The sequence below is a fragment of the Anopheles funestus genome, chromosome 3RL (assembly GCF_943734845.2).
Source record: "Anopheles funestus chromosome 3RL, idAnoFuneDA-416_04, whole genome shotgun sequence".
NCBI classification, from domain to species: Eukaryota; Metazoa; Arthropoda; class Insecta; order Diptera; family Culicidae; genus Anopheles; species Anopheles funestus.
The window spans coordinates 23,197,055-23,217,369 of record NC_064599.1 but is presented as its reverse complement, the minus strand read 5'-3'; the positions used below and the strand labels follow the sequence as shown (position 1 = coordinate 23,217,369).

Sequence of the window (20,315 nt, the reverse complement as noted above, 5' to 3'; positions counted from 1 at the left end):
CCGACCTTTTCCTCCGGGAGGGGTTGTTTGTACCGGAAGGGTAAACGTCTAGGGGGTGGAAAAGGTGAAAAGGAAGGTGTGGAAAACCACAAATGTGCATGTGCAAATATTGATGCGAACATTGCAGCACGATCAGGTGTACCAGTGTGGCAAGCAGTTTAGCGTTTTATCAATTCCAAGCACATCCCAGATGGTTTGTACGAGTTCGAAAATCAAACGTTTAAATTCACGCAAAGAAAGCCTCACCAAAGCATAAGGCATAATGAAAAAAAAAACCACAACAAACACGCATAGACTTCTTTATGGCCTATTTTCACATTCCCCTTTATTTCCACCTCGTAGCACGGACCCGTGCCCCGAACGAATCGGTGGAAAGCTGTTTCTACCGAATGTGCATTGTATAATTCACATAATTACAATTATGTCTTTTTTGCAACAACATTACCTCATTGCGATTTTGCGCAATTTCCTTTCTGTCCGTTTCCTTATTTCGTTCGGAGGGAGAGAGAGAGAGAGAGAGAGAGAGAGAGAGAGAGAGAGAGCGAGCGTGAGCTTGTTGAGAGCATTTGTTTAGAAGGAAAGGAAACGCACCAAACTAAACATCGAACGTCATGTTCCGGTTCGGTGGTGGGAAGGTGAAAAGTAAAATCGTTAATGGGAGGATGCGAGCTTTCGATGAACATGTTATGGTAGCCATACAAAGCGAATGAAAATAAAAATAAGCGAAAAACTTAATACTTTAAGTAGGATCGTAAAATAATTTGTGTGTAACACAGTAATGTATCGTAAAACAAAACATTCCTTTACTTTTAAAAACATAATCCTAACAAGTGGACGAAGACATTATATGTGTCTCCTCACAATGCCATCCATGTGGCGCGCACCTGTTCAATCATCCAAACTGCCCATATACACTTGGCGGTTTATTGGTTGGTTAGAGTTTGAATGCTGCAACTTTTTATTGACAGACGGATGATAAAATGGCCTGTTGCGCAATACACACGGGAGAGAGAAAAACAGACACTTCTGCATGGTCTGCCAAGGCTTCATAAAACTGTTCCACGGGTACCCACTTTGGGCCCGGGAGCGAAAGTTTTCTACGGGCACAAACACATACGGCCGGTCGTGAGAGGAAAGACAAATCAAATGTTTGAAGAAGGTTTAAAGGAAGCATAACGCGAAGAGAAAGAGGAAACCAAGATCTTGTAAAACCCTTATCGAGAGTTGGTTTTATGACTGTCTCCACTCCGAGTGGAACCGGTTTTTTGTGTGACCAGTTTTCCACTCGTATCCGACATCACCACAGTTTGGTGTTTTGATGACCGATTTCCCGATTGATCTTTGCCCGGTTAGAAACATATTAAATTTTCCACACCTGGTAGGTTTGGTAGAGAGGATATTAAGTTTGGTACAGGGTTTTTAAAGTAAGTTTAAAGCCATCTTGACAGATCGCCATGTTTGTTTATGTTTTCGAAACGTCAATTCTGAAGAGCTTTAAGAACCTTATACTACAACAATAAAAAGAAATGCAAAAAATTTTAAAATTTATTGCCAAAAACATATTTTTTTGTTACGCAGACAATTTATGAATTTAAAAAATCAGTGGAAAAAATCGGAAAATTTCTCTAATTTTCCATTTTGTTTGAAGCATATAGAGAAGATCTGATATCTTTTTACAAAATATAACCAAAATAGATTTAAAGGACTCAATTTCAATTGAGAAAAAAATCTTTACAATAAATCTATCAAATTATAAAACAAAATGGATGCTGTAGTTAGTTAGGACTATCTGAACTAACCTGTCCCATAAACAATCGGCTCGTATTATAACACATCCGAGATCCGGAGCACAGCGTCCCAGTCAGCAAACGAGGAATCCTCAACCCCAGCGTGCTCCCTTCTTCCATCCATCAGATGTCCGTTCATCGTTGGTCGCCATCGGTTGCGCAACAAAACCTAGGCAGGCCAAACATACATCCGCTCGACCGATTCAACCGCACGGGAAAACCGGTTGGTCTGACTTAATGAGCAAAAATTTCACTTTCAAACCGATGAAGCCCAGTTTTTCGCGTGCCTGCGTTTACTCGTGACGGTTTGTGGATGCTTTTGTTATTGGCACAGTTACGCCGATTTTGCTTCCTTTGCTGCAAAGTGTGTGCACTAATGTTTGTTGTACTAATGTCGTAGTACAAGTGTACCGTATGTGTTAGGGGCGTGATTTAGTTGGGGATCTACACCCCGCCGTTGCTGTTGATCGAAGGAGAGAAACGTTGCGAACCGACATTACGCATTGTTTATTTATGTGTCAGTCGTAGCATCTTGAAAGGAGTTACACGCCCAACCATTTGTGGAAGGTGGATATGTTTCCTGCTTAGCTGAAGTTGTTGCTCAAGTGGAATTTCTTAATTTTTCCTGCTCCTTGTTTCGATACTCTGACAAAGAGCAGTATTATTAAAAGATTAAATTACGCTTGAAAAAAGTTGATTACTTGTGTAAAAATCACTTCCCTTCATAATTTAATCTACGCTTCCTTATAAAAAAGATATTTTATTTCCTGTTTTACCTTTCTTAATAAGTAAATAAGTATTTACACGCAAATGTAATTAATCTCTCGTGGGTTTTTTTGTGTTTCCCTTCGGAGGCTACGAATGATAAATTAATACGATCAAGTGACAACCATCGCTGACCGAGTCCATAGTAAACTCTGTTATGTAAAGGGATGCCTTCTACCGATGCTGTGGAAAATGTACCGCATATCGCTTGGGCATGAGACGCCCAGAAACCTAAATACCTGATCCTGGCTACCGGGTCTTGGTTACCCTTTGGACTGGTGCGTTGGAATGCCTTCATTCCGAAGCCATCGCCACATCGCCTTAGTAACTCGGTGGCTCAGTTTCTCCCTCCCATCAAACACCTTCGCGAGCATGTGATCCATCCATCCAGCTCGGGCGTGTTGTTCAGTGGGTTGACTTTAATTACTATCATCATGGCCCTTTTCCATCAACGGTCTATCGTCGTTGCTATCAGAAACACCGATGGCACGATGGTGAGTGTGAGTGGAGCTGAACGAAGGGAATCCCTTCCCACCGGACCATATTTTTCAAATTACACTTCCAACGCCATCACACCGTGGCATGTTCCGTGCGATAGAAATACAAACGGCTCGCGAAGGTGAAGACATGCCGGCAGGGAATTCCAGTTCCTTAACCAACTAGGAAGTGCATTCGAAGATAGACAAGAAACCGCAAACTCCTTCCCATTTCTTGGTACTCCCAGGCAAACTAACAACCACACACCGACACACAAACACGCATCGTAACATAATAGTCTGCTTCGTCGTAAACCGCTGCTTCCGGCGATCGTTCAAACGTTCAACACATGCGCGCCAACCGCATATGTCGACATGGTCTGTGCGGTGGTTGTCTATGCGCCCATGATTTTCTATGTTACGTGTCTTAATGTTTCACTCTAGCCCCATTTCGGAATGGGGAAGGGTGGACACCCGGCGGGTGAAAGTGACGCACCAGTCGGGGATGAAATTTCACTTTCATTTCGCTTCTCTGTTTGTTTTCGTTCGTTTGTTCGCATGAGCTGTGTGTTGCGTTTGTGGCCACTGTTAACCGCCAACCGTTTTGATGGAGCGTGTGTGCAATGGGGTTTTGCGAATTTGCCAACTGGGAAAAGCAGGAAACATTCTTTCATACCCAACAAAGCTTCATGACAGAGTTAAGGAGTTGCGCACCTGAAAAGTGATTGCAAAATATCGAGCAATAGTAATGTTTACTTTTGATCCACATATCAACAACCACGATCTGTCTCTATTCGTTACCAATATTCGTAACATATTGAACGATTTTATAAGGACGCATCGACGCATTTGGAGGGATTTCCTTGGATACAGGGTTACACACATCCGGGGTGTATTTTTATTTTTAACCTTTTTTATTTTGATAAATTGTGAGATACTATGGAAGCCTGATACGCAGGTCATAGATGTCCAGTCATTAGTCAAGACATTCATAAGGAGGCTGATGAAAGTAGGAGAGCGAAAAGAAAATATTTTTAGTGAAATGAAATACTATTTAAAACATTTACAAGTGGCTCAAATTAATGTAAAATCATCCGTAAGTTGCTTGAAGAATTCATACAGCATAAACGTAAAAGGCATGCAATAAATTGGTAGAATGATTTATATGGATGGCTGGTTCAGTAGTTCTAGTATAAACTATTGCTCTTATCAATATATACAAGGACAAACTCTTCTCCTACATAGTATGACGTACAAGTTCCTGCATTACAAACTAATTTTTATCTAGTAGCAAGATATTAAGCACTTCTTAGGATAGGCTATCCAAAAATAAAATCGTTACAGAATTTTCAGTGTGTTAGTCTAAAGTCTACACACAACAAATAATTAACACACTGCTCTAAAAGAGTCCTGTAAGAAGCTGTCATTCTTCAATATAAAGAAAATATTCTCAAAGTGTTTCTGTCAAACTAAATACAATTTTACATAAAAGTATTGATTTTTTGAGTGTATCGTGACTTTATTAACATAAAACTTCCTTTAGAATCTAACAGTTTTACAACAAATATTTGCCGTGTGTATTTTGGAATTTATGTTTTTCGTTTATCCTGGTGGCAAATGGACGGAACCACCGTCCATCACCACCAACACCAACCACCAATCCATACCTCCCGACCGTACACCCTTTTATGATTTTCGGCGGAAAAATCTATAATTCATAGTAGTTTTTCTATTTTCAGGTAAAACAAGCAATAACAAAGATATCTGCGGCGAGGACAAACACAAAGAGGAGAACGATCCATGGAACGTCGAAACACACTCCGCGTTCCTCGGCCCGAACCTGTGGGACAAAACCCTGCCCTATGACTCTGATCTCAAAGTGCATCAGGTGAGTGAGGTGAGCAAAAACGATCAAACTTTTCCTTCTGGCTAGTTGTTTAATGGTTTGCTGTTAAGATGTTATAACTGCTTTGACATTAGCGCTTGGTTTACGTGTTGTTTGCTAATTTTATCATCACTTCGAAGTAAAAGGTGAAGAAGAAAATAAAACGATCATCACAAATATTTGCATGCCGGTTTCATTCGTTACATGTTAGTTGTATTTTTGAGGAAAATTTATAAAAAAAAATTGTTGTCAAAAAAACAAAAATTGAAGGAATCCAGAAATGTGGAGAAAAAACATGCGGAAGTAACAAAAAACAATCAGAAATCTGAGAAGTCTGCGGTTTTGTCAGAGACAATGGTACAATTAGTTTTTTTCTGTTGCTTTCCATCAGTTACTATTCCATTTTCTCGCGTCGCTTCAATTACTTTTCTTCGCCTCGAAGAAGTGAACTCACGGGGGGCAAGCAAGGCTGTTGCGTCAAGAAAAAGCTCTTCCTCTTCCTCTCGAGGGCTTTCCGGCATTAAATCGGTTAGATAAGCTCCGATCGTACCACCGCGGTGGAATCACTCTCGGTCGGTAGTGGCAGTGTTGGAAAGATAGGAATCTCTTTTCGGAAACTGCAGTTCGCTGCTTCACGCGGGAAGTTGTGCCAAAGAAAAACTGAAAGAGAGTTGAAAAAAATGTTTTTTTTTTCGGACTGACCAGCGTGCCAGCCTCTATCGTTGCCCGGTATAGCCACGTCTGATGTCTGGCTGATCGTCTCAGTGTAGTGAAAGTGAGTCTAAATTTTTGTACAGACAGCAAAGTCAGCGAGTGCCACTCGCGTTCGCCCGTCTGGACGGCATGGAAAACTTCACTCATTTTTGGTTTAATTTTGGAACTAATTTCCTCACCCTTGCTCTCCCTCTTCTCCCTCTTTCTCACTCACTTTTGCTCTGGAAAATCCATGCTTCCAGACTTCAAAAATGATCAATCATCTTTCGGGTGTTGGGTGCCAGCCCGGAATGGAGTATGTCGCCCAAAACTCCAATGAACCAGTAATAAGCGCTTGTTCGAAAATCGAAAGTGAACGAGAAAAAAAGGGGGAATGGAGAGGAAAAAAAAACACATTTATTCCGAATAGTCCTTCGTTCGATGAACTTCGGGGCCGCAGCACGAAACGCGATAATAATTGACTTAATTTTCCATCATTCGGTATCGCTTTTTTGTGTTGACGATTAGCAGCACAGCCCGTTCCACACCGCAACTGATGAGCGGCCAATAAAATTGTACAATTGTAGTCGTAAAAATTATTGCACAAAATTTGAGCTTTACCTACGCTTTTACCGGGCACCGTTTGCATAGAAACCGTCGGGGTGCAATTTACAATTAGTACGCCATTAAGCGTTAGATAATGGAAAAGGGGTAGCGCAAAAGCGCCATTATGGTTTATTGTTTGGTTTTAAACATTTTAATATTTGTTAAATTGCATACACGCTTCATGCTTGTTGTTGCCGTTTATGGTGCTTGTTCGTTTGCTGGGTAGTACTGTCGTGTGGTAGTTTTAGAGCAGAAATGGACGGTGCAGTATAGCGCGTGGCTGTCTAGAGCCGCGAGACAATTTCGATACTGCCGCCCGTTCCATGGATTAATGATTGCTGATCTAACCGTCCGTTATTCCGTTTTATCACTTGCACCATATGCACACACCTCATTGCAGTATGCTGACCTGGACGAGTTTCTCTCGGAAAATGGCATTCCGTACGATGGAATACCGAACAGTAATCTGGGCAACTCGACCAGCCTGACCGGCCAACGGTCGGACAGCATCGGCCACTGTGCAGGGCTGTCGCTGTCCGGCCTCGGGCAGGTAACCACCAAACGTGAACGATCGCCCTCGCCATCGGATTGCATGAGCCCGGAAACGATGAACCCACCGTCACCGGCCGATTCAAGTAAGTAGCGTCCCCTACTGACGATTAGGGTTAGTTTTGCCCCCTCCATCCCCATAAAAAAGGGGACAAAACTAACCCAAAGTCAGCAGAGTGCCCATCAGAGGAGGTTCTCGACGTACTGATCGGAATGCGTTAGCGATCGTCACTTTATATTTTTTTTCTTTGCGATCAATAGCAAACTCCAATCAGTGCGATATATAAAACCTCCAATGTAGTACTGCAAGACAATAGGATAAGTTTCATTATGTTAGGGCAAATTATTTTATTATTTTTTATCCTTGAGCGAACGAGATGAGTACCTTTCTCTGTCTCTTCGTTCTAATCATCCATTCATTCGCCACCCTTCTATGTTTATCACTCCATCAAACGTGATCGTTGCACCCCAAAACACAAAAAAAACATCCCTCTTCCCTCCATTCTCCTCCTTTTCCACCCATATCATCATCCCGTTTTTGGTTTGTTCTTTTTTTAAGGATCATCTCCCTCATTATTGTAAATGTTAGTTTTCGATGTTACAGCGTTCTCGATGTCGTCCACCCGTGACTTTGATCCGCGAACGCGCGCCTTCTCGGACGAGGAGCTTAAGCCCCAGCCGATGATCAAGAAGTCCCGCAAACAGTTCGTACCGGACGAGATGAAGGATGACAAGTACTGGGCGCGCCGTCGAAAGAACAATATGGCGGCGAAGCGTTCCCGTGACGCGCGCCGCATGAAAGAAAACCAAATCGCGCTCCGTGCTGGTTACCTGGAAAAAGAGGTAGAGGAATTATATTTTTTTTACTGCACTGAGAACTGGGGGAGGTATATATTCAGCCGTAAATTCAAAAATTTTAAAAATTTAAGTGAATATATTGAACAATAATTTATCTTAAACCATAGCATGTTAAAATGTTGTTAAAATGTTGATTATGAATTAGCAGTTATACATTTTACCATTTCATTATAAAAGCTTTTCGGGTGATAAATTCTTGTCAAGCTTTCAAAGCCATTAAAGTACAGGTAATTTCCGAAATCGACTACTTCACTGAACTGTGGAGATGCCGAATTCCATTTTGTTTTCTTCATTGCAATCATTGAAAGAAAACATTAACAAAACTTAAATCAAATAATTTTTATTGACTATAATATTAATCCATAATTTACTTAATTATTTAAATGTTGTCCTATGAATGGACTGAGCAGACAAATTTATAAATACTTTTATCGGAGAATAAGCGTATATCAGGAATCGGGCATCTTGTGGACAAGTTGTATGAAATTTTACGGGAAAAGTAATTTCTGAACTTTAAATGTCCGACATTTTGTCACACGTTAAGGGTTTGAAAGTCTGGCTTGTTAAATACAAGATTACATAAAAGAATTCGAATAAAAATGACATAAACTAAAAGTTTAATGATTTTTAAAATAAAAATTTCAAACAGATCAGAAAACAGTGGTTATTTCATCCTTCGTATATGTTGATGTCTTCCAATATGCGAAAAATTTTGAAAGTATATTGAAGTGTATAATGTTCATGAACACATTCTTTTTCCCAAGTTACACGAATAATAATAGTAATTGTTCATAATTTGTATTAAGGAATGGAATGATGGAAAAATCCAAAATTTTGGATGTATTTATAGCAAGATAACTTATTATAGCAAAACATTAAAAATTCTTTCATAATTAAATTTTTTTTGGATACTTTTCATTTTTTTTTGAGGAATAGTCAATTCTAAAAAAATATTAGTTATTTTAACAGAGCTTTAGTCTAAAAAGTCCCATGAAAATGTATACATAAGGGTTTTATGTATAATTTTTGAAAATTAGATTTTACTGTGGAATGCGTACACCTGTTTATAATAATGCTCCAATATACAGTACTGAGCAATTTTTGATTAAAATTAACTAAGTCAAACTTTTTCGTTTTTCTGAACGTATATCTCCCCTTGAGGAAAAACTTAATCCAGCGTGGTAATAACGTGTTGTTTTTTTTTTCTTTCACCCTAACATTTCACCACACAGAACATGAACCTACATCGAGAGGTGGAGCAGCTGAAGCAGGAAAACATGGAGCTGCGCGCCCGGCTGTCAAAGTACCAGGAGGTATAATCTTAGCCTATCCCGATGCAACAATCCACGCTACTTCTACTTCTAGTACTACTGTTACCACTACGACTACTTGTAAACTACTATTGCTACTACTATCGGCCGTGCCCGGTCGCAAAACTGGGCAGAGACAGCACGTTTTCCAGCACGTTTGCCGCTTTTACCATCATCGGCCGGTATCATCGTCATCATCGAACCCGGCCGGCACTATTGTTCGCGGCTTTCGCGCATTAAACTCGTCTAACCAACGTTACCACCGATCACTGGCAAAAAAAAACAACCGGCAGCATACATTCAGGGCAGCAGCAGCCCACAAGCAGTGAAAGGCAGCTTTTTTTGTCCACTATTCCTTCTTTCCGCGAAAGGAGCAACCTGGTAAAAAGGATGGCAAAAGGGCAAAACACACACACAATAATGGGTAGTAAAGGATTTGATCGACATGTTAAGCTAGTGTGCACGCCAAACCTGATCCTATGTTAAGGACTGTCCATTAGGAAAACATTCGGGCACAGCTACGGGAAGGAACTCGGCAACTCTCAACGGTGACAACGAGTGACAGTGTTAAGGGGAATGGCTATTATAGTTGTACGTTATGTTTTTTCGTTTTCGGTTGTTACTAATATAGGCTCCCGTAGGCTCTTTTGTTTTGTAGGTTTGAACTAGTTGAACAGTTTGATAGCTAATAGACTCGTTCGATAGAAGAGACGGTAGCTAAAGCGGATTACGAAGCGAAGGGTGTGAGCGTGTGTACGCAGATAGAGGCAGATCGTACCGAAATCACTTCCTTCTTTAATGCAGCATAAACAAAGTTATTAAATGACGTGTTGAAATTAGTTTAGATAAAAAACCGCAGCGTTAGAAATATATGGAGTACAGAATTGGGAGAAAAGTATGTTACATACAAACAAGCAAAAAGAAAAAAAGGTTTAAAACACTCTCACCCGTACTCCCAGCCTATTAAAGACCATAGGTTTAATACACACAATTACTCATGTCCTTCTCCAAGGAATATAAGTAGCAGAACAAACCATTAGAAGAGTAAATACACATTTAGCAAAAATACAAGGATGGGGTTAAGCTTAATGTCGTTGCGCTCGATTAGATAATACAAAATGGCGCAGGTTTGTTTTTCCCAGTTTATGTTCGTTTTGTTTTATTTTTGATTACAATCTGGTTTTGCGGTTAGTGTAACACAGTTAGAAAAGGTTATATGTTACCTTACTTCTTTTCTTTTCGATCTTTTGCAACCAAAAAAAAAAACAAACATCACATTGCGGAAAGATCGAAAAGTTGTAGTGTAAATTATATGCTGGATTTGTGCAATTGGTAGCTTATACTGTAACGTGTGTTCGTGCGCGTGTAAAAGGAAATAACGCATAATAAATCGGTAAGAGTGTAACAGCAAGGCAGCGCATTAGGAGCGATAAGGAAGGATTTTTTTTTGTAGGAGAGAGCATACTCGTGTCAATTCCACAATTGAATTTTCTCCTTTCATACTATTGTGTTGTTGTAATGGATGTTTTTTTTGTTTTTTGTTTTAAACATAAAAGGGTTTTGGTTTAATGTGAAGGAATTGCACTGCACCTCGATTTGTTAAACGACAACAAGCTTGAACGATGGCGTACCGTGTAAGCAACAAACTCTCGCCTCGATAATTTCAGAAATACCAACCCCCAAGAAAAGAATCTGTTAAGCAGCGGTTAAGTAACGCTAAAAGAAGTAACAGAGAACGATAACGACGATGTAGGGCTGTGAGTTTATCAAAAAAGGAAGATGGAAAAAACTGGAGATAAAAACAAATCAAGTTCATCTGATAACAAACGATTGTTAAGGAGAAAAACTCCCCACCCCTCCGCATTGGAAATAACTCCCACCCCTTTGATCCTGTTTAAAAAAAAACAAATGCAAACGCATAAATCAATATTAACCAAGAAGGATAATTTCCAATTAAGTAAACAAACAAATTTAAATTCAAAACACCCAAGCCTTAGTAAACGTTCTTTCGTAAAACAAGACGACTCCTTTGCATCGTACCAATTTTTGGGGGGAAAAATGAAACAAATAAATACCCACTTGGCACATGGTGCACCATCGGTACGATGCGGAGCGATAAAAAGGATCTAGTAAAGGCATTTTAAACAAAAAAAAAAGAACCATGGATGGATATGCACTTCCGTCACGCTCCTCTACCAAACAGACAGAAGCGCGTAATGTTAAAGAAATGCCTTCGGAATTATCTTCCAAAAACTACCACCCGACTCGACTCCATCCGATCAGACTGTTTTGGATCGGTGGACCAGTGTTGGGTTGGGCAGGATAATGTACAAAATCTGCAACGGAGAAGGATCGGAAAGACCTTGCACAACTATTTTTCATCCTTCATATTTTTCAACTCTCTACTAACTGCTGGAAGTGAGGCGACAACTCTTTCCCCTTCCTTGGGATGTTTTTCGTGTGCATGATTGCTAATAGTTGAAAGTGTTTAATCACTCTGCACCGTCCCTTGTCATTCAAAACCCACTTTCGTCCTTATACTCGTACTCACGCACGCACACACACACACAGATCGGTACTCGAACAGTGCGTGTTCTAGCTCACCGTTTCGCTTCGGATCCGGAAGCCTTCCTATTTCTCTTGGAAAAACAAAATGTGCAGCCGTGTGTTATATACCGATAGTTGCGCTGTTGCGATAAGAAAAAAGATGCTATAGCAAGAATAGTAATAACTGTTGGGAATAATAATTGTTACCGAGTTATACAACTTACAACCTTTTACTTTTGCGTTCTAGTTATCGTTAATGTACTGGACACTTTCGAGAGACAGTGTAACTGGCTGGTGGTATTGGTTTGGTAAATTAGGATTGAAGTTAAGAATCACCCGTAGTGATCTGCTGCGAAAACCCGGTAGAGACGTAATGCAACCGTAGTACATGCATTCAGTAGCACGAAATGAGGTGTAGTGAAGGAAGGAATTATCTTAGCAAAAACACGTTGACATAAATGACAAATTACAATGAACAGTAGGAGCCTGAATACCTTTCGGCCTTACGCCGGCCTTTGTACATACGTTCGAAATGTTGAAATTATAACAAACAAAAACATAGCATTGTAGCGAGAAGTAATTGCTGCTCTAGAGCGCCGATTAATAGCATGTGAGCCCATATTGTTGAGTACACAATTTTATCACACGAAGTACTAGTGGGTACTGGGGTTTCCCGAAACCAGGCTTTCGCTTGGCGCTTGTGTCTGTGTCGTATTTCCCGCCAGGCCATACCTGTGAATGCATAAAGGAGGTCGCATGAACATCCCGGGTACCGGGCACTACTTGCTCCTGGTACTTCTTCCCGGAGGCCCGGTTGTAAAGCTGCAAGATTAGGCTGTGTTTCCCCCAAATAGCCGCTGCAAAACCGGGTTGAACAGTTACCGTGACCTGTCCAAGAAAGACAAACACACACACACACACACACACTCGTTAGTAACGGTAGCGAAATGAGATTGATGCCCATTTCGAAACTACCCTGCACCGTAGACTGTTCTAGCTTTCGTTATGCTAGCGTTGGTTGGAAGCAAAACCTTCTGGGACATTAGTCAGAGGCCGTTGCTCACGAGCTGCATACGAGCGATTCGATACTTCGGAGTTAGCACAATAGTGTAAATTTCGGCAAACCTAAAGGCAATGGTGGGTGATGTTGCGGTAAAGGTAAAGAAAAGGATAATGGTACCGGTAGGAGAGGAAGTGGAAGTGTGGCGTCTCATCAGGCAAGATGAAAAAAAACAAACAAACAGTAAATCACAAAACAAAACATCGCTACCGTAAATGAATAGAAAAAGAAAGAGATAGCGAGAGGATGAGCGAGAGAAAAAGAAAGTGAAAACGTGTAAAAAATTAACAAAAAAAAAAAGAAACCAAGAAAAGAAAGAACACGAGAGCAAACAATTAGTAGTCTGATTCAATTGTAGTGATAGTAACATTTAGTAAGTGACACAAGGCGATAAATATGTAATTTGATAAGTGAGCGCGAAACAGAGGAAAGCAACAAACGAAACAAAGCAAACAGAGCTACCAAGAGCTACAACACAATACAAAGCAAACAAAACTAATGAAAAAAAAAAAACACACACACACACATAACTAAAGAAAATACAAAATAATGGAATGAGCATGAGAAGCAAAGGCAATTCCGATTTGCCGTGTTGAAGTGGGAAGTGTAGAAAATAAAGCAAAAAGATAGAAGAAAGTAAAAGTAAAATTAAAGGAACGATGCATAGCTGATATTAGTGAAAGAGGATTTGTGGATAAAACGTGTTAAACAACAAAACAAAACAAAAACAAAACACAAAAAATAGAAGTCACTAGTAAGAACAAACTACGCTACTAGGATGCGAAGTGCTGTTGTTAAACTTTTTGCGCACACCTGAGTTACCCTCCAGTGTCAGTTTCCTTTAGACAGCTTTCCCCCTTTCTCTACGTAACCCCAGCCTCACTGCTCCACACAAGAATCCTCCTTTAAGAATAAGATTAGAAAAAAGCTTATAAAAAGAATTAAAGAAACAAAAAATCAAACTACATATAATGATGATTTGAACAAAACATAAGAACAAAAAAAAACAATATTTTGCTGCACACGAGCTGCCGTAAGCTGGTGTTGCACAGTAGTAACAACTCCACCACACTCAAAGAGCATTACAGTGACAGCATCAAGTTACCATCGATTTTCGTTACCTAGCAAAAATTTCCCTACTTCTTTTCTCACTCATTCTATTATTTTCATTCGACGATCTTCTTCTCACTGATGGCAAGAAATTTGCTCATCACTTTAAACAGGGTAGTGATGGTGTTCGTTTTGCTGATTTGTTTGTTCTTTTTTGTTTGTTTCCTTTCGATGCTTTTCATTATCAATTATTTTTTGTACATAGCTTTTGTTTTTCTTCTCTCCCTGCAACGATAAAACGTTTCGTTTTGCTTCTGTTAGTGTAATAGTTTCGTTTGAACATTGTTGAATCGTTTGTATGGATTCTTTTACTTTGCCTTACCTTTGTGTTAGTATGGTGTAAAAGGGATGCAACGCTGCCAGTTTGCTGATGTCTCTTAGCGTGTCTTAGCGTGTGAGAAAATACTGTAGCAAAAACCCTGCGACAATGTAGTGTACATTCGTATGGCACACAATTCACATTTTTAATTGCAAGCACGAAAGGGAAAAATTAAATCAGCATACTATAAACCACGGATATAAAAGAAACACACACACACACACTCCTGCACCTAGTTATGACTTCACACCCGGAAAGATTATAAGTAAGGAAACGAACGCTAAGCTAAGAAAACATCCCGAATCGGTGGGAGGGTGACAAATGCAAAACAAAGAGAAAACATCAGCAAAGGAGAAGAGAGAGTGTAGCGTTGTGTAGTAAAACAAACAATAACAAAAAATCAAACAAAAGTGTAGAAAGTAAACTTAATTACTTATGGTTAAGCGTTTTCATTTTTTTTTTATTAAATTGTTATTACATCTATTAGTAGGCAGCTTTACAATTAATTAGGAACGGTTAAAAAGTCTTTTCTAACTTCTCCCTTTTTCTCCCTTTTTGCTTCTCTATTAGGTGTGTAAGGTTTTTCTTTCTCAGTCTCCTATTTTTTTTATCTTCCTTAAATCGTTTAGGTTTTTGTTACTATTTAGGAATCGTTAAAATTTCTTACACATTTTGGCACTGTTTTTTTTTTCGTTTTGCAAAAAGTTAAACCAAAAAGCCTCTCGTAGCAAAAAAAAAATGTTTTGAAATTAACAACAATTGGGTTGTTAGAGAGAAAAAAAATCAAAATGTTGATCAGTCTAAATTTACAAACTAAATTTGTTACCATTAGTACTATTATCTCTTCACTACTTAATCCCTTTTCCCATTTTCATACTACAAAGCCTGCTATCATGTAAATGTTGATTAGTTTAGTGATTTGTTTTTTTCCTTTCCTTTTGTTGGTTTTTGTGAATATTATCGGTTTAATGTTTAGTGCTGTTTATCTTTCATTTGTCCTCTTCTTATATCCTATCTTTTTATTCTTCATCCTGCTGCAGCTCGGTTTGTGTTTTTTTTTCTTCTGTTTCATGTAAGCCAATTGTTTGCTTTCATTAAAATAAAGATAAGGAAGCTGTTATACAAAATGGGAAAGTAGAGAATTTTGCAAAAGTGAAGAACAAATAATACAGAAATTAAAACATCGCTTGTTGTTTTCTAATCGTATCGACATACTAAAGAAAAGAACATACTCATAAATACAATCACCCACTTATACACAAACACACACACACACATTAAAGTGGCAAAGACATGAAATAAGTGTAGTGTTAGAATGGCAGCGTGGAATTAAGACGAAACTTACGAGCATTCACCCATTTTTGTTTTCTCTAATTTTACTAACCTTAAGTAATGCTGTTTTCTTCCGTTTCTACTATATCATATCTATAACTACGATACGTACAAAAGCACACATACACGGTAAAACATTCTTTTCTCTCTCTCACACACACATACACGCACACGGACACATACTGAGTCACTGGACAAACGAAAGATGGAAACGTAAAAGGCGAGAATGGATAAAGAAATGAAGAAGAAGAAGAAGAAAAAACAACCCCCCTGGGGGCGAATGCCTCTACTGTCATCAATTACTATTATTATTATGATAATTAATTATATTAATATTATTATTATTATTATTTTCTAGTGAATGATAACGATTTTTTTCTTGTCTGAAAAGAGATCAATAAAACTGTAAGCATAGTTAAATGACATTTTGTTTTCTTTAAGTTTTTGTTTCGTTTTGTTAATCAAGTGTCGTAATAGAAATGAAGTGAAAAATAAAATAAAATTATTGAAAAAATAACTCAATAATAACGGCGCATCGAAACGACAGTGTTTGAGTGCTTTGGTTGGTTTTTGTTTTTAGTTTGGGTTTGTTTGAGTTCACATTATGCATCCTACCGCAGGGTGTTGCTCCCATGTATGGCTGCATAAATGAAATCCTAATACAATTATTCAACGGAATACAGGTAGTTACAGACAAAAAAAAACATAAGCGCAAACCCCTAAACAAACACAAAGAGATTTCTAGTTGTAAACCTTGTAAAACCCCTTTAGAACCCTCCGCCCATGAAGCCGGGAGCGAAAAGGGTCTCCCCCTACTTAACCCTTTTCTTAATGATAGTATCCTTCCACGCGAACACAGACAGAGACTCACCGAACTATATTAACACCCTTGTAGTGGATTATATAGCGTATATACAGGAGCATTATTATATTGTAGTGTATTAGTGATTGTAGTGTTATAACCGTTATACTGTGCCGCTTTTCTAGTGAGCGTGTGAAATTAAACACGGCCGTTCTTTAAAGCTAACGAGCGAGAGAGACAGAGAGAGAGAGAGAGAGACGAAGAGAGGAGAGAAATCGAAATTGGACTCCATTTTGCTGCTGTTACTTTTTTCACTCACGGCTCATTATTTTCCTTCGCCACACAAAATAAAATATTCGACCGTCCTGTTTAAAAGCAAAAACTACCTATAACAATAAAATTTCCCTCTCTACAATAAACCTAAATGTCCCAAACGTTTGTTATCCTTTACATCAAAAACGAATGAAGGATAAAACGATGAATCAAAACAAAACAGATCCTTTTAACAAGCGGCAGAAAACATAAAGCAAAGTGAATCAATTTTTATTAAATCCAAAAATTAAACAAAAAAAACAATACAACCCATACCATGCTTGTTACGTGAGAACAGAACAGAGGTGGAGAATAAATAACACTGACCGACAGGTTATGTTGAGCGTGTAAACATTACAACAATACATGGTAGTGAAGTTTAAATGAAACTAAACGCTTGCAAAATGCTAAATAAAGTTAAAACAAAACAAAAAAACAGAAAACCAAAACACAAAACCCATACCCGTCACAAGGTTGACCGTGTGTGACGGATGCAAACAACTGGTTATGATAAAAATAAAGAAAATTAGTAAAAACAAAAGTCAACCCGCGTGAAACTGATGATGAAAAACGGGGGGGGTGTAAACCGCAGTGGAAAGAATAGTTGTAGCTATAGTAGTATTAATGGTAGTGGTGGTAGTAGTAGTGGTAGTGGAAATATTAGTACTAGTAGTAGAATTATTAGTTTGTAGTTGTTACAGTATAGTATGTATAGTAGCAAGTAAAACAGTTTTGGCTGGTAAGCTGACAGAAAAGGAAAGAATTTCGTTTTATTGTTATTGTTTTTGTTTTGTTTTATGATGATTTCTGGTCTTCCGAATAAATTAAGTGTAATGTAATAAATTTGTTAAGTTTTCCCATTGTTATTGATTTAATTGCGATTTTATTTTCTATTAAAAATATTTTTCAAACTTTCAAAACTACAATTCACAATTTTATTCACAAATGTTTTTTTTTATAACCTTTAAATTAACAAAAAAAAATGTCCCAATTGTTAAACACATTTCAGAACCATTTAAAGACGTACTAACTAAATTGTAAAGAAAACCCGTGCAGCTAGCGAGACTGAATTAAAATGGAGAAAAGTTGGAAAGCAAGAGAAGAAGCGAATAAACCAGATATAAAACACGAAAAACTATTCCCAGCAAAACATGCTTATTCCGATACAAAGCAACTGAAAAGGAGAACATTAAAAAATACACTAATGCAGGTAAAACAGGTATGTGTGGCGAAATGAAATTGCTTCATATATATTGGAGTTGTAATCACTGCAGAAAAAGGATTCACGAATACGTTCTGTTAATAATCGATAAAGAATCAATCCAGTTAAAAAAGAAAAAAAAAACTAAGAAAGTCCATCATTTTTTTGTTGAAGGAACAAAAGTTCTGCAAACAATAAAAATAAATTAAATTGATTTTGCAATAGGAAATAACAATTAAAAAAAAACATACCCCGAACCCAAAACAGGAGATTAACATAAATGAAACGAGTGCGGAAGAAATATGAACCTGCCAATAAGTATATTCAACGGATAACAGGGAACGACTCAACGTGTGAATCCTTGAGAATGCAAAACGGTGTTGTTAATAGGATAATAGATGCACATGCACCAATGCATGTCCGCTGTTGTTCGATCCCAGCTCAACGGATCGATCGGGCAAACGATTAACGAAACCTGACGACGCACGTTGAACGACGAAAGAAAACAAAAAAAAACAACTCAAAGCCTACCGTTTAAAGTACGCAATGGAAGAAGAGAGAAACATTTTCCACTGCAAAAAAGGCATACGACGCAACCCAGCAGCAGCAGCAAACAGTTTGGTGGTGAATATTTATCTTGTGCGAGAATAATAAGAACTAAAAGTGCCTCATCATCAGCAACGTGAAAAAAAAACCGAACAGCAAAGTCAGGCAGCAGTATTGTCAACACAACTGAACTGAACAGATCAAAACAAAAATCAACTAAAAGTAAAATAAAACAATTTAAAGAAAAGATGAGCAAAAAACTAAAATAACAAAAGCGCAAAAGGTGCAGGATAATAGGAGTGGAAAATGGAAGATAAAAAACGATTTTGTGTGTACGGGTAGCAAAACGAAAGAAGAAGAAGAAGAAAAAAAACTCGTGCTAAGCTAAAACAATTATTAATCATGTTGATCGTAAAGTGTAAAAAGAAAAACCGGCGAAAAAAATGTCAATAAGAACGAAACAACACAAGACAAGGTAACGACGTGGTGTAGGTGAAAGCAAACACGCTGTAAAGTTTCTTTTTTGGCTTTGGTTACGCATTTTGCTGTTGCATCAAACAAAAACCAAAACATTTATCGAAATTCGTCTCATCTCTTAGCTACGAAAACCCAATGCGCTCCTATTCATCTCACTGTTGTAGTTGTATACGATGGAAATTGGGGATTATTTTAGTATTGCACGGCAACGTAAAAAGTGTAGCAAATATTATTTTAAGTCTCATTTCTATAGCGATACTCATTTTGAAACTCTTTTTAATTACATTTAAATGGCAAAATGCTCCTAGATGTTTGCATGTTTCGCTTCCATCAACTATGTGTGGCTAATGTAGTGAATGCTATTTAAAATGAAAAATACGCCAATGCGTATTCCCAGATACTGATCTGATACTGATCACACACACATATGTCACAAACACACAATTTTATCTTCAAAATCAACAGCTGTTGTTCGTTGGATAATAAAATGTGTCATCTAACGTTTAAAAATCCACCACCATCACCATCCCCATACGCATACGATAAGAATGCTCGATTAAAAACAAACATAAACAAAAGAAACAGAGAAGTATAATATAGATAATATTGATTAGCATAATCCTGCTGGTGGAAAACTGAGCTCATTGACAGATAATACATTAAAAACAAACGTTGATTCATTACTACATGCGGGATCTCGATATCGATCGATACACAAAACAACAACAACGGTGGTACAATGTTAGGAATTAAATAAGTATAGTTATTAAATATGCGTGCACTACTTAAAATGGTGGTGAGTAATTTACAAAACACAACTTAAGAAATAAAAAGAGAAGAAGATAAAACACAAACCTGCAACATATTTTAAGAGTCATTACATTATTGGCTCCGTTATTGAAGATGTCCTAGACCTACAGTGTAGAACGCTTGTACGCTTAACTTAAACACAGACATACACACACACACACACAGACATCCACAAAGATGTAAAGTGTGAATGAAACCGAAAAAGGTGGGAAACGATTTATTGTTAAAGCAGAAGCATAAATGGGTGAAAAGCAGTAAGCAAAAAGGTGAATTGAACAGTGGGAATAAGAAAGAAAACACTATGTCGTAAAGTGATAAAAAGAGAAGAAGAAAAACGAAACACTGTACCCAAAAATCAGAAAACCCAAGTAGTGAAAGAAAAGGAGACAAACTCGTGAAAAAAAAAAAAACAAAAAACAAAACTAATCATGAAAGGAAGATAAATGAATAAAATGCAAAAAACACAAAAGTAAAGTCGAGTAGTAAAGAGTAGCGAAAAAAACAAACAATGCACAACCCGGTAAACGGTAAAGTAACTTAATCCCAGCAAAAAACGAAATGCATATAAAAAATTAAAACCCAAACCACAAACTTACACAAAACAAACACACACACAACCACAAATTGCACATACACACTTTGTGCTAAGCGTTACTTTAGAGGAAAACAAACCATTAACGTTTGCTTTAGTGGAGGCAGATTTACAAAAGCAAGGAAAAAAACACACAAAAAACGGTAGCATTAACATATACAAAATGGTGGGAAAGAAAACTCGCCAAAAAAACATGAGCAAATGATTGTCAAGAACAGTAAAACAATAGATGCCGATACTGAACGTAACCATGGCTACCAAGCATCCTGGCTGCACAT

General features: G+C 38.0%; 2 protein-coding genes across 11 annotated transcripts in view; one reads left to right on the top strand and one right to left on the bottom strand.

The window, feature by feature from the left end:
• LOC125771961 (uncharacterized) overlaps nucleotides 1–16,533 on the top strand; it is a 59,479-nt gene extending 42,946 nt beyond the window's left edge. For 5 of the 10 annotated variants that reach the window (XM_049443183.1, XM_049443185.1, XM_049443184.1 and 2 more), the window contains 4 exons: nucleotides 4,768–4,925; nucleotides 6,613–6,847; nucleotides 7,351–7,604; nucleotides 8,852–16,533. In XM_049443183.1, coding sequence (XP_049299140.1) covers nucleotides 4,768–4,925; nucleotides 6,613–6,847; nucleotides 7,351–7,604; nucleotides 8,852–8,938 — 734 coding nt within the window. In that variant the 3' untranslated portion in view covers nucleotides 8,939–16,533. The remainder of the gene's footprint in view (nucleotides 1–4,767; nucleotides 4,926–6,612; nucleotides 6,848–7,350; nucleotides 7,605–8,851) is intronic. The other 5 variants (XM_049443188.1, XM_049443191.1, XM_049443186.1 and 2 more) reach the window with 3 other exon arrangements.
• LOC125771931 (phospholipid-transporting ATPase ABCA3-like) overlaps nucleotides 1–20,315 on the bottom strand; it is a 256,720-nt gene that overhangs the window by 89,155 nt on the left and 147,250 nt on the right. The window lies entirely within an intron of this gene.